General features: G+C 41.6%; 1 protein-coding gene across 20 annotated transcripts in view; it reads left to right on the top strand.

Annotated features, from left to right (window-relative positions):
• The window catches only part of ZC3H12C (zinc finger CCCH-type containing 12C), a 50,446-nt gene that overhangs the window by 19,698 nt on the left and 10,309 nt on the right, over positions 1-20,439 (top strand). For all 20 annotated transcript variants that reach the window (XM_048047045.2, XM_013188199.3, XM_048047042.2 and 17 more), the window contains 3 exons: positions 2,921-3,687; positions 16,267-16,406; positions 19,498-19,732. In XM_048047045.2, coding sequence (XP_047903002.2) covers positions 2,993-3,687; positions 16,267-16,406; positions 19,498-19,732 — 1,070 coding nt within the window. In that variant the 5' untranslated portion in view covers positions 2,921-2,992. The remainder of the gene's footprint in view (positions 1-2,920; positions 3,688-16,266; positions 16,407-19,497; positions 19,733-20,439) is intronic.

Genomic DNA, 20,439 nt, shown 5'->3' with positions numbered 1-20,439 from the left:
TTTCAGAAATTTTCAGTTCGGGATTTGCAGTAGATGCCTCATCTTAACTACCCTTGAGAGGCTGATGAGACTTAAAGCAGATGGATGTGAGGCTGGGATATATATGTTCCCAACAATGCACAAAGCTCAACTTGTGGTCACTTTTTGTATGTAGTTGATGTGCAAATCATCTCAACTATGCTCCGTATTAGGTCTGATCTTCAGATATATTCATATGCCAATGAGGTTTTTTAATCACACTGGAGGGTGTTATGACTGTAGTTGCTGTGAGGCACTCAGATTTCAGTGAAGAAGGAATTGGAAAACAACTTAAGTATTATTTTAACACTAAGCAAACAAAATCCTCCTAGTGATCGAGGCATTTCAAGATTTCTTTATGCCATGCTGTTAATATCCAACCTCATCCCCCCACACTTCCAAGGGGGGGGAAAAAAGGAAAAACAAAACCCAGCCTCTCTCTCCTAGCTCAGTGCTAAAATGACATTTCACAGTACACGGGTTTAGGCAGCGACCCATTATCCGAGCGCATTCTGCGGCGGCGGTACATGAGCCAGCTCAACTTTTCAGTGTTGCCCATTAACTGGACTTCCTCGAGTCAGAGCAGATTGCGGCTGGGGAACAATGATGTCGGGCCTTCCAGATTGGTTTGGCAGCTGCATTGTTCTCAGAGGGGAAACCAGACGCACTTAAGTCCCACTCTTTTTCATGGGCTTTTGTTCATACCAAATTATTCTTTTGCCGCGCTAGTATTCATGATGGTATGTTAAAGGAGTGCATCCTAGCAACTAAGGGCTTGTTGCTTAGCAGCCTTGCTTCCAATAGGTTTTTCTTGTTTGAGTTTTTTTGTTGTTGTTGTTTTTTTGGGAGGGGGGTCAGTTCTATGAAGGCCACAGCGTTGGGTTTTCTAACTGTATTCTTTTATTGGGATATCGCTGTGATTTGTTACTAGCACTGTGCTATCAAGTGCATTACGTTAGTTAGTAAATCACTGGGTGGAAAGGTTCATTTCTTAATTTCTTGTTCTGTTTAGTCTGTGGTATGGCTTGAAATCCTAAAACTTCAAGTTAAGGGAATGTAATATTCCTTGATAAGCTGTTGGGAGAATGTTATGGCCTTACTCTCTTCTAACAGTCAGATCAAAATAAAACTTCAAAGTAGAATATTTTTAGTGGTCAGTCTTAACTGGATTATGGCACTGGATACAAAAAATGCTTCTGATGATTTTTATTTATTTATTTTAAGTAAAAACTCTCAGGTAAACTTTTTTTTTATTCACTTGATAAAATCTCCACCATAGCGATGATATCTTAGCATTAAGTGCCTATGGGATGCTCTGTTATTAAATCAGGGACCAGTTTTCTTGCTTGATTCCCTTAAGTCTTAAGAGCAGCCTGGATGAATTGCTCATGTGCACCCAGATCCTTATCCCCAGAAGAGGAACATACACCGTATTTTAAAAATACTGGGTTATTCTTAAATGCTCTCCTGTAAGGTAATGGGAGAGTTAATGTACTTGCTGTCAGAGATGTTGGCTCTTTGTGGGACGTATCTGTAACTTGTATTAGTGTAGATCAAGGGATTCTGCTTAGCATAATGTTTTTTTCTCAGTGTAACTTCTTTGATGAAGTTTGTGTCAGTACTGTATTTGTCAAGTTCAAGTGAAATCCCTTGGATCTACATCTTACTCTTATATTTTGCCTTGTAAGATGGAAATGTGAAAGAACTCTTTGTTTCATAGTCTTCCCTTGGTGTTTTTTATTATTATTTTATCGTAACCTTGCAGTACGATTGCTTCATGTTGACCATTGTCATTTATGAGAAGTCTTTTACTTTTTTAATTGAAGCAGTTAGTAAAAAAATCCCATCTAAAAGAACAAAATACGGGAAAGAGGTAGCAAGCTGTCTTTAGAAGTATAGGTTGTGGAAAGTAATCTTTGTGATGAAATGGGTAGCTAACTTCTGTATAACTGCCATTATACAAAAGTTCTCCAGAAAAACTGGTGCAGCAAGTGTACAAAGTCCGGAAAACTGCAACTTTTCTCTTTCTGTTCTTCCTATGTGACTTCCTCCTATATATTTAGTTTGATCCAGGAAAAGGCTTGCACAAGTCAAGTCCAAGAGTTGACATTAGCATTTAATTTTGTTGCTTTATTGGCTTGATGAATAGCCTGGTGCGATCAGTGCAAGGATTTCCATTGGCTTTATTGACCGTTAGATCAATCCATGCCTCTGCATCCTATATATGTTAGTAATGCAGTACTCTGAGAGCAATTAGTCTTTCTTCAGTTAACTATCACTTTATGAAAGAGTTCAGAAATAGGTTGAGTGATAGTGTATTTTAGGGCCAGTAAGTTTTTCCTCGTTTTATGTTACTAATAACTTTTGTTTATGATAGCATCTTATATTTGCCTAATAAGCCAGATAATCTAGTATTGTGCTAATTTCTGTTCAACAGAGAACCTAAGTTACTTAATTTAAAAGGTTTTTATAGTACTTGTATTGTATAGCTGCATCTTTCTTTTATTGTTGCAGTATTGTCTAAAGTTAAAAGAAATACCTGGTACCTTTAGGTCTTGATGAGTTCTGAGTTACAGTAAACAAACTTGTAGCATTTGGTTTCGTATTCTTTCCTAAACTATTTATTTTCATAAACTATATGAACTTTCCTATTCTTTCATATTTCTAGAAATGATTAAGTAAAAGCATTTCATACATTTGGAAAACAGTTGTTAGTCGGCTTACCTATTTTTATTCCTTATTAATTTTTGTTGTTGTTTTTTCCGAAAAAAGTTTTCTGTGTTTAAAAAATAAGTCATATTTCATTTCTGGGAGACAATAAATGCAGTTCCAAGGAAGCAGGAAGAAAATACAAAACAAGTAAGATGTGTAACCAGTTGCAACGTTTTTGTTCTCTCTTCAGGAATACGGAACACTTTATATTCAGGAATACAAGAAAAACAGCAAAGTGGAGTCAAGTACATGCAGCAGCTTCATGGGCTTGAAGGATCACCTGGGGCATGACTTAGGCCATCTTTATGTGGGGAGCACTGGCACACAAATAAATGCAATTGTACCTTGGTCGATGGCGGAGAAGCCGACGATGGATAAGGTTAATTCTAGGAAAGAAGATGTAGACAAGGAGGCATCTGAAGAGACTTCAGGAAGCTCCAGTTGTGACTCTGAAGAAAGCACAAATTCCGATAATGATTCAGAGAAACTGAATAATTCTGCATCAGAATCACATTTATTGCCTAAGACTCACCGACAGCTGTGCCGATCTCCTTGCTTAGAGCCTCATATTCTAAAAAGAAATGAGATCTTGCAAGACTTTAGGATAGAAGAGGCTCAGATAGTACCGAAGGAAGTCAAAAAGCCCCCTGATGTGGTGAAAGAATATCAAACCAAACTGGAGTTTGCACTTAAGTTGGGTTACTCTGAAGAGCAGGTTCAACTTGTACTAAATAAACTTGGTACTGATGCTTTAATAAACGATATTTTGGGAGAACTTGTCAAACTTGGGAATAAAACTGAGACTGATCAGTCTGTAACTAATGCTAACACTAGTGTAATGCGTGAAGCGTCTTCCATAGAGTCTCAGAGGTCAGAATCTCCGCTGCAGGAGGATGTGACGGAGGATGGTGACAACCTGAGGCCAATAGTTATTGATGGCAGCAATGTTGCAATGAGGTATGTGACCATGAAGCTTTTGCTTTTGTCTTTAAATGGAAACAGAATTGCCTTGACCAATTCAAGCACTGATGTTCTGTATAATTGTCTAAAACTGTATGCAGGTTCTCTTGCAAGCTTCTTCCTCAACCACACAGTATGCCGATCTTGTAATCAGGCTAGAGGTCTGTAAGAGTTCAGTGGTTTGTACTTGCTGTTAAAATAACCATAGGTTAATTATGTCAATCTCCCTGTGTACACAGCTATCAAATCTCTCCTTCCCACTGCCAGTCTAATAGTAAACTAACTTTGATATACTTAAAAAATCCTTATTAGGCACCATTGCTACAAGTAATTGCTGTATCCGGTTACATACAAGAGGTCAAAGCAAAGATTCTTTAAGATTATAAACCAGTAAGTGACTTAGAAGAGAGTGGTTTAAGGGATACTTTTCCTTGGTAGGTTCATATGAAAAGTGATCTATCAGTAAAATCTGAGTGTTGGTTATCAGATTTGGAGCTAGACTTTACTGTTGTTAAATCCTGAGATAACTGCATCTTCAGACTTTCACTTACATGCCTGTGGGTGATGCTTCTACCTGCAGCATTCACCCATTCTGACCCCACTGGTCTAGGTGCACAGCAAGAAACTTGTCTGGCGGGAGGCAGGAGGTTCATACTTCCTCAGTGATTAGAGAGAAGGAAATGGCAGAGAGATGCTCAGAGATGGTTTTTACAGCTATGTAAATGATTAAGTGACAAATTGATTAGTAACTAATTAGGTAATTCATAGGGATTATCTGATTACTGGCAGCACAGTTTAGAAGGACGTTTTTCATCTCCTAATGAATCGATGTGGTTATATTAACATAGCAATAAAAGTTGGTGCGAGACTCTTCCGGGATAAAGGCTATAGGTCACTAGTGGGGCTTCCCAGGGCTCCATTTTAGGGCCAGTTCTCTTCAATGTTTTCATAAATGATTTGGATGGAGGACTTGAAGGTGTTTTGAGTAAGTTTGCAGATGGTACTAAATTGGGAAGAGCTGTTGACTCTATTGAAGGTAGAGAGGCCCTGCAGAGACATCTTGACAAATGAGAGAACTGGGCAATCACCAACAATATGAAGTTTAACAAGAGCAAGAGACAGATTCTGTGCATGGGATGGAGCAACCCTGTCCGTACGTACAGAGTGGGGGACAAGAGGGATCTGGGTGTTCCAGTCAACAGCAAGTTGAATGAGCCTGCAGTGTGTCCTGGTAGCCAGGGGGGCAACCATACTCTGGGGTGCATCAAGAATGGCACTGCCAGCCAGGTGAGGGAAGGGATTGTCCCACTCTGCTTGCACTGGTGCAGCCTCGCCCTCAAGTACTGCATGCTGTTTTGAGCGCCACAATATAAGAAGAACATAAAACTATTAGAAAGTATCCAAAGGAGGGCTACAAAGATGGTGAAGGGTCTAGAAGGCAAGATGTATGAGGAGCAGCTGCAGTCCCTTGGTTTGTTCAGAGCAGAGCAGGCTGAGGGGAGGCCTCATGGCGGCCTGCAGCTCCCTCACGAGGGGAGCGGAGGGGCAGGCGCTGAGCTCTGCTCTCTGGGGACAGCGACAGGACCCGAGGGAACGGCATGGAGCTGGGGCAGGGGAGGGTCAGGCTGGGGGTTAGGGAAAGGTTCTGCACCCAGAGGGTGGTCGGGCACTGGGACAGGCTCCCCAGGGCAGTGGTAATGGCACCAAGCCTGCTGGAGTTCAAGAACCATTTGGATAACGCTCACAGATGTCTGGTCTTATTTTTGTGTGCTCCTGTGTGGAATTCAGTTGGATTCAGTGGTCCTTGTGGGACCGTTCCAACTCAGGATATTCTGTGATTCTCTAGTGCTTCTTTCCAAATGGGGTATTCGTATTTTTTTGTACTTGATGAGTCATTAGTAGTCTTGCTCAACTTGAGTTGTAAAGGAGTTTTGTCCAGTTGAACAAACACTATTCTGATGCTAAAATGGATTTGAACTGCCTTTTACAGAAATCCAAAACACTTGTGTGTTAGTTAGTTTGCATTGCTTAAATGTGATGCCTGAACTTAAGGTGCCCTACTCCCATTAACTGCACCCAACAGATTCCAGTAGCTCCAGACCGGTCACTTTTCCCTGATTTTTATTCAGCTATTACCTTAAGTAATAAGGATATGACTTCCTATTCTCAGTTACTTCCTTGATGCCTACATAAAACGGGCCAAAGGTGAGTCCATGCTATGCATGCTACAGGGCCTTAAGGTAGAAAAACTATTATATTAACTGATTTAGTGTGTATCTAAGAACATAATTAACAGCTCTTTACTTCTTTTTCACCAACTTTATCTGATAGAATCATTGAGTTTGGGAGGGACTTCTTGAGGTTTTCTAGTCCGGTCCCCCTTGCACAGAGTAGTGTCAATTCTAGGCCATGGTCATTTGGGTTTCAAATGTGTTTAAGGATAGAGATTGCACGTGTTCTCTGGGCCAGTGTTTGAATGCCCTCACTATAAGGAAGTTGATTTTCTTTTTTTTTTAATGTTTCAACAAAATTTCTTGTATTTTTGTTAGTGCTCATTGCCTCTTGTCGTGTCACTGGACACCACTGAGAAGTCTGTTTCAGTCTTCTTTATTCTCTCCCTATAAGGTATTTATACATATGGATAAGATCTCCCTGAGCCTTCTGTTCACCAGTCCCAGCCCTGTCGGCCTCTCCTGGTGTGACAGATGCTCTAGTCCCTTAATTATCTTTGTTGCCATTCGCTGGGCTTGCTCCAGTATGCCCATATCTATTCTTATATGGGGGAGCCCAGCACTGAACCCAGCACACCAGATGTGTCTCACAAGGACTGAGCAGAGAAGAAGGATCACCTCCCTCAACCTGCTGGCAACGCTTTTCCTAAATGCATCCAAGGACTCTGTTGGTCTTCCATGCTACAAAGGCACATTGCTGGCTCATGGCCAGCTCAGTGCACACCAGAAGCCCCAGAGTCATTCTCTTCAGACTTGCTTTCCACTTGGTGGCCCCCAGTTTGTACTGATGTCTGGGGTTATTCCTCCCCAGCTGCAGGATTGGCGTTTCCGTGTGTTGAACTTGCTGAGGTTCCTGTTGGCCCGTTTCTCTGCCAGTCCTCAGGAACATCCACATTCACCATGACCTTTCAGAGGTTACCAAGAATGGCCTCACAGTGTCATCAGCCAGCACTCCTGAATGCATCCTGTCAGGACCCAGTGGTTTGGGAATGTCCAGTTGAAGTGTTCCCGGACCTCTGCCAAGGAGAAGCCTTCCTTGCTCCAGACTTTCCTTGGACCAAGATTCCTGAAGGCAAATCTTTCCAGTAAAGACCAGAGTAAAGAAAGCATTGAGTACCTTCAGCCTTCTCACATCCTTTGTGACAAGGTACCTACTTCTTCTCTCCAGGGCCATATCCCATGGGATTCTTCTAAACAGGGTAGAGTCTGCTCTTCTGAAGTCCAGGGTTGTGATTGTGCTTTTTCCATTGCTCTTTCTTTGAAGGCTCCTGAACACCACTCAGGTCACTGCAGCCGAGGCTGCCCCTGACCTTCATATCCCTGACCAGTTCTTCCTTGCCTGTAAGTACGAGGTCCAGCAAGGTTCCCATGTTGGTTTCCTCAGTCACCGATGCTAAGAAGTTGTCATCAATGCACTCTAGAAACTTCTGGGTTTTGCTCTGCTTCAAAGACACTTTTGCTCTGCTTTCATTCAGCCAGTTGGCAAAGATGTGTTCGTTCTGCTTGGCCAAGTGGATTCCATGTTTAGCTAGAGATCAGTCCTTGATTGTGGAAGAGGGTACCATGTTTGTAAAAAAATGTGTGCACCTGTTGCTGACACTAGCTATGCAACCAGTTTACCTGCAGGATAGGTCCTCTCCCCTTCGAGAAAATAGGTAATAGTAAATAAATACTTTAAATACTTAAAAGGAAGGAGTTCAGCTTTTTCCCACTGCTTTGAATGTTGTTGGTTTGCATGTAAGATACAGGAGTTCTCCTGCAGTTCAGACATCTTATTCAAATTTCTGTATCTGTGTACGTCCAGGGTACTGTTATGAGTACCTAACACCTATGAACTGTCACAGTCTATTGTTTTTCTTTCCTCTTTGCTTTTCCAAGCTGTTGCCAACTAGCCCACTTCGGAGCTGCTAACAGGAAAAGCAAGACCATAGCTAGTCTTGGAAGTTTTCTTGTATGTTCTCACAGAAACGGGTAGACTTATTAGACTTCTTATCCCTCTGTTGTCATAAGACATGTACATACTGATTTACTATTATAATTACTCTAAATAAGAACTGCTTGTTTTCCTTTAAGGGATCAATTTGGTGTATGGGGGAGGAAGGGAGGTATTCTGGTGAAAGTTGAGGTGAGCAATGCCCAATAATACAAGTGAGGCGAGACAGCTGTCCTCTTCTGGAAGCATCAGAGACTGCGTGCTGCCCTGTCTCCATTTTGTGTCTAGGGATGTGGTTTCACAGCACATCCAGGGAGGGACACAGGGTGACTTCCTGGCACTGAGAGGTGAGCCTGAAAGTGATGCTTCCCTCTCTGCATCTTATCTGGTGACAGCACAGCTGCAAGCTGAGTTGATTCAGCTTCATTTCTGACTTTTTTTTTTCTTCTAAATTAGGGTTATTTTTTCCATTAGACCTGTAAATGAAACCAGATGTCTTGGTGGTTGGGAGAACAGCTAGGTCTGAAACAAAGGAGGAAGGACTTGTCTGATTATGTGGCTGGATGTTCGTATTTGTGTAGCTGGTTGCGTAAAGCCAAGTGATGGTGGGTAGATTTGTGAGTCCCTTGAGGATAAAGGGCAGCATAGATCCAGGCTTGGGCCAGAATAACTCACTCTGGCTGGTTTGGGTGCCGGTCTAGTCCGGTGGCTGCCGTTCCAGACAAGCTGCTTTAGCAAGCTTGCTAAAACTCTCTTACTGTAGTGGGCTTCCTGACATTCACTAATGCTTGGAAAATCTTTCTTATACTTTGAGGTGGCATTGCTTGTTGTTTGTGCCTTAAACTGAGAACAGTTGATCAGATGCATCTTGTGTATTTCATATTTTAATGCTCCAATATTGGCTAAAGAATATGAATTGGTTAAAGTGTGAAAACAAAGCAACATTCCCCCCCTCTTTCAACACACACACACACATTCTTTTCTTAAACCAATCCTACAGATGAGACTGGCTTGTGTGTGCGTGTACCTAATTTAAAATTAGATCTGAAGAGTAGACTGGATAATCCCTTAGAGCAGGTGTAGAGCACTTGCTGTACATTCACTACAACTGAGAGTGAAGCTGGACTGCGGGGTAGAAACCTGGGATTCACTCGTACCATACTTATGCAGCGAAGTACACTGACATTGCAGAGAGTTGTGTAGATGTAACTGTGCTGCAGAACAGTGTTCTAGATTGTATTCATTGTAATGCAAAATTGTAATTTAGAACCATAGTCCACAAGAGTAAGAAAAGCATTTGGCCACTATACAGAAGCACTATACTCAGCACCTTACTTAGTGCAAACTGCGCAGCAGATACTATACAGATAACACCTTTCAGTACACAGTAGTTCTGTATCCCCATTTGAACCTTTAAGCTAACTTAAATTTTCCATTTACTTAACAGAGGTAGACAAAAGAAGGTAATCTTTGCCTATCTAGCAACTACCGATCATCACCTCTTCACCCCTGTGTCTGTTGTCTGTCCTGGATCCGCTTTTTGTGCATCCCAGGCTGCTTCGTCTGGAGTGGAGGGGAGAAGGTCCTGTTTCTCCACGAGGCAGCAGAGACAAGGATTTGAGGGGTTTTTGCCCTTTCTTTTTAAGACTTTACTGCAGAGGTTCAGAGAGTTCCTTCTGAAGAGAGAAAATAGGCTGTGGCTTATTTGACAAAGTCCTTTTCCTTTGCTTGTCCTTTTCAAGGATAAGGTTGGGACTCTGAAAATTGCCTGAAATTAGTTACTGCTGCGATGCTTTTCTTTGCTGGAATCAAAGTCAGCCTTTTGCCAGCAAGAGTACAGAGTAAGAAACAGTGTTGTTAGTTACAAAGACAATTGCAAAACTTTCACTATGTTATTTATGTGCTTCTGTCCCATATTTATTACCTTTACAAGGCAACTGTGGGTGCCTTCACTTTCTTTACTGACAGGGACAATGAATTACAGGTTTTACGTAAATGTACATAAAACTTTGTGCTGAAAACATATAAACAAAGTCTGAACCTTGTTGCTGTGCTTATGGTGAAAGCAATGTGAAGACAAGAATGGTAAGCATGTAATGGCTGTATTAGAATTTTTATTCAACCACTTTCAGAATTACGTAGGAGAAAGAACTGAAGTTTTGATCATGTGTCATGCGGGTTTTCTGGTTGAAATCAGTGAATCTTATTCTGAATAATTAGATTTTTCTGAAACCTTCGCCCTTAGTATTCCAAGACGAGGTAGGCATTGAACTTCAGCTTCCCCGTTTGGAAAACCCCAGCCGTATTGGTGGTACATCCTTGCACAAGGACAGTGCCACCTGAGATGTCCATTGCATACCTAACTTTTATTTGGGAGAGGAAGATGCTGACTTTTTGTTTTTTAGTTAAATGCGCTCCCACTTCAGAAAGGCACAACTTTTACAGTTTTCTTACAGCTTTCGTGCCCAGCCTTGCCTCCAGCTGGATGGTATAGGCGCTCGGCGGTATCAGAAATGCACGTCCACACCTGGCAGGTATGACAGCACCAATGCTGTTCAGGAGGGGCATTCAGCTGGAGGATGTGCAGGAGATACCCAAAGGTGGCTCAGCCAGCACTGGACATCTCTTTAGGTATCTGAGTCCTCTCCACGTGTGTTAATCACGATGCAGGTCATTTGGCTGTAGTAAAGGGTTTGCTGATACCCAGACTACATAGTTTTTCCACAGCTGCAAATCTTCGTGCAGTGTCGACCAAAGGGTGATTGGTTTTGTCTCCTATATGCCAGATGTAGTTTCCATCTAGCAATTAAATTGCTATGTATTGTGATAATTAACCAACAATTCAGCTGCATTAGCCTCTTCTCAGACTGTCTGCTGCTGAGCTCAGTAGCCACAAGAACACTGGTTGTGACGTTCATCCCTCAGTGGCACCGGCACTAACATGGCACTAAAGCAGCCTTTTCTCCGTGCTCTGACTTGTTTCTTACAGTATTTTGAGAAGCCGCTTTAAGCAATAGATAAAAATATTTTTCCAACAAGTAACGATCATGTGGATGGGAGCCTGTTACTGGCAGCTCTGAGTGTAACTTCTCTTTGTCTGTTTTGAACTCTGACTGCTGAGTGCGTGACTCTGGCTCGGTCACGCACCCGCATGCGTGTCTGGCCGGTGCCAGCAGTTCCCGTGCTCCTGAGAGTGCCCCAGCGCTGGAAGTCCTGCAGCTGAAGTGGTGTTTTCATACAGACCTTTGATACAAGGCCTCTTCCCTCAAAGACCTCAAAGAGACCTCAAAGCACTGGAGTCATTTGGACTAATGGGGAAAAAAAAGAAAATGTAAACTGTTTGATCCACTTCACATCTGCACCAAAATGCAGATAAGAAGCAGGATGGAAGGCTCTGGTTACTGAGAAATGCTTTGGAACAAATTATTACCCTGGTCAGGAAATTGGTGGAGCTTTATTATTATTTTAAATTTCGTTATAATAATAAAAGGGAGGGCGAGGAGGGATGAGGTTAGTGATAAAACCAGCCTGCCAGGCTAATGAGTCACTCATCCAGGGTGGAAATTCTTATCTCTCTGGTGGACTGCTTCCCCACCGTGAAATGGTGGAAGAAAATCCTCTAAATTTAAGAAAATCACCTCTAAATGTACTAGACTGATCAACATTTTAGTTTTGTTGTTCTTGTTTTTTAATAAATATACTTTTATCTGTGAACTATTTGTTGTGTACAGAATTCACTTAGATAAAGGCCTGTATATGAATTGCCACAGACCTTATTACAGCTCTCAGCTCTAATGTCATTAGTTTGTATTCTGCAGCTTTCAAAATCTGAGCCAAATTTTGGGTTGAATATTGGATTACAGCATGGCAGAAGCCTTGCAACTATTGTTATTAGTCAGTGTTTCAGGAGTATACCATAACTCCTTTCCATCACTTAATCGCTTGAAAATCTAATCTAGGGGCTAGGAAGGTAACCGAGAAAATGAAAATGCTCTCATCAGATATTTTACCACTTTTCTACTAACTCTGTCAGCCTAGAAAATGCTTGACTGATTTTGCTCAGGAAGTGTTCGGTGTAGTACTACTAGCTTTTTTTTTTATTTTAAAAATAAAACCACGTCTATCGATAGGCCAAACATGAAGGTAGTAACAAAAAGAAATCATTCATGCATGGTATGAAAGAGTAATAGATACTTCTTGAGGAATATTCTTTATTTTCCTTTAACTTGGAGCAGTAGTTCAAATACAGTCGGCAAACAGAAACAAAGCAGAATACACTAATTTGCTATTGCTGTTATCCTGACTGCCCAGAGCTTCCAAATACTTGCAATATTTGGAAGAGTTTTCTTTTTTTTTTAAAAAAAACAAAGCTTCTTGACAAAGAAATACAAATATTTCTTCTCTTTACAAATAATCAGAAGGAAGAAAGAGGAAGAAGCATGATTTCAGTCTTTTCATCATGATATATCATAAAGCTGATGAAGCACAAAGATCACAAAAAGGAGAGTGTCAAATCTGCATAACCACAAAACAAAAAAAGAACAAATTTTAATCACATTTTTCAGCCTTTTTCACTAATAATTCAAATTTTTTTGGGGGGGGAATTTTTATCGGTTCAGATACTAGCTTAGGCATGCCTTTGAAGAGAAGCAAAAAAATGTGAAGACTTATGTGAGCTGTAAATCCACTTGCTCAGCAATGCTGAAAAGCTTGTATGGATTGTAATATATTTCCCATTTCTGTTATGTGGAGTTTAAGTATATTTCAAATTTATGCTCTGTTTGAGAATATTTCAATGGTCTGTGTTAGGAAAGAGAAAGCTGAGGAGCTGAACTGCCTGATCCTTGCTCTGCCTTGAACAGTGTGGCTTGAATTCCAACCCAGCGGAGAGCAGCAGGAAAGAATTTTCATTTCTTTCAGAGAGGCCAGGATTTCCTTCCAGAAGTGATTTATCCGATTTATGGGGAGAAACATACTGTTCATACTGTTAGTAAAATGTTCTCTAACAAAACGCTGGTTCACCGTAAGGAGTGAAAAGTGGTTTTATCCATTTGAAACCATGGAGATTGTTTGGAGTAATATCAGCACGGTGATTTCACTGGAATTTAGTAGCTGGAAGAAACCCTTCCTGACTGTTTTAAAATGGATTGCAATATGTGCGTGGTTGCACACGATCTGCTGATAGCACGAGCAGTAACTTCTTGTATCAGGCTCCACAAGGGAGGCTGACTGATGCATGCAGGGAAGAAACCCTGCATCACTCAGCAAAAATAAAAACGTGGTGCTTGGCCTGCCCCCTGAACACACCCAGGAGTCCTGCATGTGTGTTATCACAGGGGGGTGTAATTACATTTGCCATAGCTGGAAATACTCTTGGCCATTTTTTTTCTGTGCATATGTGTGGATTTTAAATGTGATGCATCTGTGCATGGTTTGGCTTCCCATTCCTGGGAAGTTACAAAATACATACTGCTCTTTCAGCTAAACAAATGCAAGAATAATTGTATGATATAAAGTGATGCCTAGAAAAAATATTGTATGTAGTTTATTATTATTGTGTTATTACAATGTAATAGTGTATTACATTACAGTAATGTACAAAGCAAGGAATGTACTATTGCAGAGGTCTCTACCCATAGCTAAACAGTCTATGAAGGTACATAAATCTCTTGTGCCCTACAGTCTTCCTAGTATAGCCCTGTAGGCAAGGAGATGGACTTAAGCAATCCTTAGAGAGTTCCTTGTGCCAGCTAAAACCCGCAAACTTTGATTGTTGCAGTCTGCAGCAATTGCAATATCTTGATTTACGTTCCCAGGTCCTGTTTCCAGTATCATTGGAGAGGAAATAATGCAAGTACTTCCTTAAAACAGAAATGTGGTAGTCTTCTTTTTTTCTATTATTTTTTTTTTTGTTCTTCTTTTGTGGGGCCTGTGACCTTCAACACAGCCTCTGCTGAGGATGGTTCTTTGTGAGGGTGTTAGCCACGATTCAACATCTCTCAGCCCCCGGACACATACGAAGGTGTAGGCCACATCCTGTGCAGGCTTCTGGAATCTGAACACAGTTTCTAATTTTTTTCCTCATTATTCCTGTAGCGCTTCATCCAGTGTGCAGTTACTCAAGTTTCCTCAAACTACCAAGGAACATAGGGCAGTGCTGTGGTTTAGAAAGGATACTTTAGAATGGCTGTACTGAAAAAAAAAAAAAAAAAGTTTTTTAATAACTTTTCTTGTGTTTATATTTACTTAGCAACTTGAAAGTAGGAAGAACTTTTAGGTGTGTCATCATATTGTCCCTGTCGCAAACCGCTCCTCGGTGAATGAATTGTCTCCTACCTTTCTGGAAAAGCAGGTGATGCAGTGTATGCAACAAGCATGTCAGGCGAAAGCTGGTGGCTTGCTGTTGTGCCCGCATGTCTCTTCTGCTACATAGACCTGTGGGGTTGGGAAAGACCTTAGAAAAATTGCCAGCCTTCTTGTTTGTGTGGGGACAAAGCTCGGACCAGCCCCAGAGGAGCCATCTGGCTTGTTCTTAAACGTGTCCCATGAGGAGATCTCAAAACACCCCTAGGCAGATTGTCCCGTTAATTGATTAGAAAGATTTTTCTAGTGCATTGCTTAGCTGTTCCATACACACGTTATAGTGACTTTTGTGTCCCTACCCAGTGGGACCAGGATGGGCTGGCCCCAGCTGGCAGCCAAGCACCCAGCCAGCTGCTTGCTCACCGCCACCCCACAGCAGGACAGGGGAGAAAACAGGAGGAACACCAGCAAGAAAACTCAAAATAATGACAGGGAAATGACTCACTAAGTATTGATGCAAGCAAAAAAGTCTCAACTTGGGAAATTTATTTTAGTTTATAAGCAGTTAATAATTATCTAATTACTTACTCAGATACTGGAAAACAAAAAAGACAAACATTAAAATACATGAGGGAAAATGTCTCTCTTTTCCCTTTTCCACACTCGCTTCACGTCAGCCCCCTCTCCTCCCTGCTTCCTTATCCCCACGCTCACTGCAGGCACCTCTCCTCCCCAGGTTACATTCAGTCCCTTCCGTGAGGCCATGAGTGGTGTAGGGGGTTGGGCTCAGGACACATCTGTCTGTGCTGCTCCTTCCTTTTCATGCTTTTCTTCCTGCGCTCTAGCACGGGCCCTCCACAGGCCGCAGTCCCTCCGGGGCTGTGCCTGCTCCAGCATGGCCCCATCCCTGGTCGCAGTCCCTCTGAGGGAGGTACCTGCTCTCCCACAGAGCACCTCCTCCTCCTCTGGCCTTGGGGGTCCCTCATTACCTTCTCCTCTGACTGTGCCGTGCTTTTGGCCTTTCTTAAGTGTATTTTCACAGAGGTACCACCAGCTTCTCTGACAGGCCTGTTGGGCAGCAAGCTGGAATCAGCTGTATCCAGCATGGGGAGCCTCTGACCTCTCCTCACAGCAGCCAGCCCTGCGGCCTCCCCGGACTAGAACCTTTCCATGGAGGCCCAGTGGTTGGTTGCTGTCTTACGTTTCGATTGCATCCAGTGTATTAAGACTTTTTTTTTCCCCAGATTAACTACATGAAGTTCTTCCAGCCTTTCCCCATAGGTTTCGTTTTGCTTTCTTTTGGATCCTCTCCAGTTTCTCTCTATCTTTCATAATATGCAGTGCCTGAAATTGGATGTGGAAGTCAGCTGAGGACTCATCTGCCTTTAGAAAATGAAATAATTGCATCCCTTGCCTTACCTCAGACAGTTATTGCACAATGGACGCACATCTTTTGTTTTGCTTGTGTCTGATCGTATTCTGCTGAACTTGTGTCTCTCTGTGTTTTTTTTTAATACACAATTAATTTCACCTTCCTAAGTGCAGCACTAAGCAAATTCTTAGTTTTCTTTTGTTGACTTTAGTCTCCAGTTTGCCCTAATCTGTCTTGCAGAGCTCCTGCCTCCCCCTGGGGTTAGGAGTCCTCCTCCTCTTCCTCTGCTCAGGTGGGAGCTCGCCGAGCTCCTGCTGGCCCTTCAGGCCCCGTGCACACAGGGGCTCGGTGTTCATTGCCTGCATTTCCTCAAAAAGTTGCGCTCTTTCATGGGGTATTTCAGCCTTCCCTTACCAAGTCTCTGTGGGGGTTGTTATACACAGATTTTTGGTTGGGCTGTGAGGATTTTTAACACTCTGTGCTTGTATTTTTCCTATTTGTCTAATCTGTTTAGAGATATTAAAAATACTCAGCAGATTCGTTGTCCCTCTGCCATATCATTTTGCAAGTGATAGCAGCGTTTGGGCAAGTCTCAGACTGACCCCCAGCTGCCTTTAGAAACCCTGAAACAAGTGAACAACATGATCCTGGATGGGGAGATTTGTGTTTCGCTGTGTTCCTTGTGCGCTCACAGAAAAGCAAAGTCATATAACAAGGAATTTTAATGTGTGTTTCAGCCACGGGAATAAAGAAGTATTTTCTTGTCGAGGAATCAAATTGGCAGTAGACTGGTTTTTGGAAAGAGGCCATAAGGATGTTACAGTGTTTGTGCCAGCATGGAGGAAAGAACAGTCAAGACCCGATGCTCTCATCACAGGTAAGCTCTGTTCTGCCTTTAATGGTTTGTTTGATGCTTTGTACAATGTGAATGCTACTGCACAAATGAACAGATCATAAAAAATGAAAGACTGTAATAGAAAGTATCTTTGGTGTAGCAACTTCATGGCAATCTTCAGGAAGGAAAAAGGCAAAGTAATGTTATCACCAAGTCCTCCCTTTCTGCTCGCCTTATAAGTTTTCCCTTAATATTGCTACTTACTTCTTCAAGAACATTACTGCCATTTTTTAAACCTGTTCCAACCATGTAGCATTGGCAGCAAAGGTTTGAAGGCAGTGATTCACCAAGAGATGGTTCTTGTGGTGAGCAGGCTGCCAGCCTGGCCTGTCTGCCAGTCACCTGCGGTGAGTCACTCTGCCCTGCGCCGGGAGTGAGGAATGATCCTGGCAGAAAGGGAACAGTTCTCCTTTTGAACGCTACTGTTAACAAGTGAGAAAGCTTTTGAAAATGTCTGTTTTAAATGTGCTTATTAAAAAAAAAAAAAAGCTGTCAAGGCATTTACTTCTTTATCCAGCTTCTTTGTTCTGTATGGAGTATGGAGAGTTGTCCCACTTCTGCCCTAAAGCTGAAGCAGAGGAGAATTAGGGCTTTTTTTTTTTTTTGCCTTTTTTTTTTTCATTTTAAACATAGAATCACAGAATCATTAAGTCTGGAAAAGACCTCCAAGATCATCTGGTCCAACCATCCCCCTACCACCAATGTCACCCACTAAACCATGTCCCTAAGCACCACGTCCAACCTTTCCTTAAACACCCCCAGGGATGGTGACTCCACCACCTCCCTGGGCAACCCGTTCCAATGCCTGACTGCTCTTTCTGAGAAGAAATGTGTCCTCATTTCCAACCTGGACCTCCCCTGGTGCAAAGGAAGGGAAGCTTATGAGAATAGTAGCTATGATTTCTAAAATAATATGGAAGCATGTTTTGATTTGCACGTGCATTTCTGAAGAGCTGGAAAGGTCTTTACAACTCTTCGTTTCATTTGCCCTATTGCTACAAGAGCATGCAATGTTAGTGCAAGAAAGCATTTGGAAAGCTGTTGTCATCCCCTCAACAGAGGCAGTGTGGAGCCTTTCTCTTGAAGGTAGTCAGGTAAATGTTTGCTATAGGCTATTGCAAAGATAATACAGAAAACCATACCCCGAGAAAGAAGATATATTGCCTTTCATAAGAGCTGGTCTTGATCAAGTTGTTTCACTGTACTAGTGTTTGAGGTATGAGAAGAGCATTGGCTAAGTAATAAAGAGTTGACTATGTAGAATTGAAATATAACATCTGCTGGAGCTGTGGCTAGGCCTAGAAGCCCTGAAAGGAGTTTCAAGCAAGTAGGAAGTCTTAGAGTTGACCAGTTGTCTACCATGAAAAACTAATTTCCTGCGTGTCATCATGGACCCTGAAAATGGGAGGAAAACCAAAGCAGTTTATTGTGTCTTCTGTAAAACAAAATTTTAATCAGGATGCAGGGAGCCTGTTGGCCAACAGTCTTGCGAAATACATTGTGCTGACACTCCATTTCTGGAGAGATGTATCTGAAATACGTGGCCATCTGGAATTTTGAAAAAGTCTCAAATGACTAACTAATGGTTCTAGACTGTCCATATTTATAAGAAACTTCTTGGACTATGTAATGACTGAATTTTTCTTATTACTACCTGTCATTCATCTAGACTTGGCAGATTTTTTGTTCTTAATGGGGAAAAATCACTTTCCTTCAGACTCTCACTCATCATCTACCACACAGGGAGAAAAATGCCTACAAAAAGGCTCCTTAGAAAATCATTTCTAATCTTGTGTTTTTTCTAGTAAGCAGATAAATGCTTGCATGAAATATATTGCATATTTGTAATATTAGTGCTGTATTGGAGTCTTTTTTTTTTCTGGATGGAACATCTTCCCTGTCGAGTTTCTTGTGCTACAAAAGAGCTGAGTTATTTGAGATTTAAACCATTATTAAAAGCCATGACTCATATTCAGCATGCAAGTGTCTTCTGCAGTTGTAGGTGTTGCCTAGCTTTCTGCTTATTTTTCTTTTGTAGCTTGTCTGCTCTGAGGAGAGTGATAGCTAGCATGAACAACAGAAGGCAGGGGTGCCCCAGCGCTAGGTGCACTGGTGCTACGCCTGGAGTCTTAGTCCAGGTCACCTCCTTGGTAGTCTGAGCTCCTCAGGGCCTCCGGGTTCAATAAAAAGAAAGAGAGAATGCTTTTGGAGGGGTGACTGAAGGACTGTGTAGGACAAGAAGGAATTACATCAGATGTTAAACACTTACTCAGCAGGATGAAGAGAAACCTTTTTGGGTTTGGTAAGACTTCATACATAACATTGAAAACACTTCAGTGAAAGATAAGTTCTGAGCCAATACTGGCAGTAAAAAAATAAGTAAATATTCTGTTGCTTTTTTTATATGGTTACAAGATGACATCAGAAGTCTTTTTAGCAGATATTATTAAAATTTGTGGAGAGCCTGAATGTCTGTACACAACATAGGTTTTCTAGTCCTTACGGGTACTAGGAGTACCCTTCTCATGATGGGGAGAGACTTTAATGAGGCAGTTCCATTAATTTAAGCTACCGAAGTTGTTGCAAAAGATATTTCTTGCTGGCGGGGTACCACAACAGGATGGAAGAGTTGTATCATTACCACAGAGCTCAGTTACGGAAAACCTTTGGCTGTAGCTGGGTGTAACCTTCCTAATCACGGACATTAAGTAAGATTTAAGACTTTTTTCCCTTAAGCAGAGAGGTTTTTCACAGGAGTTTTGGTAAGCAGTGTTTCTTTTAACCACAGCGAAGTGAACAAGGTCCCCTGTGTTGCTCTTAGAGAAATGCTGTGTAGCGAAAGGTTTTCATTTGCTTTGGTTTGGTTTTGAAAGTATTGCTGGTTGATTGCTGCCTGTAACTTCAAGTATCACACATCACACATCTTCTGCAGGGCTGTAGCCTTTTAAGACATGGTTAGTCCTAAATGCTTGGGTTTTCTTCCTAAAATCTAATGTCTTCAGAGGTGAAACAAACATCTTTTTCTTTACTTTCTTTTTATTTTTTTTTGACCTTTGATTCTTATTCCTTGTAGATCAAGAGATCTTGCGTAAATTAGAAAAAGAGAAGATTCTTGTGTTCACACCGTCCCGCCGAGTGCAAGGGAGAAGGGTGGTATGCTACGATGACCGGTTCATAGTGAAGCTGGCCTTTGAGTCAGATGGCATCATTGTTTCTAATGACAACTACAGGGATCTAGCTAATGAGAAGCCCGAATGGAAGAAGTTCATAGATGAACGCTTGCTGATGTATTCATTTGTTAATGACAAGTAAGTCATTCTATCCTTCTAAGTAAAATAACTGAGGAAAAGTAAAAATAACTAAAACGAAACTAAAATAACTAAATAACTAAGTAAAATAAATGAGGAAACGACAGTGTGAAGACTTGTACAAATTTGTCTTCCACCAAAATCATTAAAGTAGATGCAGGAAAATAGAAGGAATAGTTTGTCATAGATTTGGTGTTCTGAATAAAAGTACTTGAACTTGGTTTTGTTTGTTTGTTTGTTTGTTTTGTTTGTTTGTTTTTTGCCAGACCTTTTTATGGCAATATGTTTATATCTTTATATTGTAAAATTATTTGCCTCTTCTGGTGTATGCCAATGTAAATGCTATATTGTACGTATGCTACAGTATAGTATCTCAGTTTTCTTGATGTACTGAGCCAGCATTTTTGGGTACCTATGGTTAGTTTCCTAAATCATAAAGTCATAGAACAACCCAAGTTGGAATGGACTTCAGGAGGTCTCTAGCTGAACCATCTACTTAGATCCATCTCTGGTAAATTCATACCCCTGGCCTAAGTGTCACCTGCAATTAATACTGGTGTCTTCTTGTAGTGGGAAGATCTCAGTCCTCTGCCAAGCAGACATTTGTATTTGAGTGCCTCAGTAATGATGAAAAAGCCTTTGACAATCAGCAGTTTTGCAAATCTAGTCGTGCTGTTTTAAGAAATTGCTGCCCTTGCACTGGTTTA

Source organism: Anser cygnoides, chromosome 1, assembly GCF_040182565.1.
Source record: "Anser cygnoides isolate HZ-2024a breed goose chromosome 1, Taihu_goose_T2T_genome, whole genome shotgun sequence".
Taxonomy (NCBI): Eukaryota; Metazoa; Chordata; class Aves; order Anseriformes; family Anatidae; genus Anser; species Anser cygnoides.
The sequence above is the reverse complement of the archived record's forward strand: the minus strand, read 5'-3'. Positions and strand labels throughout refer to the sequence as shown.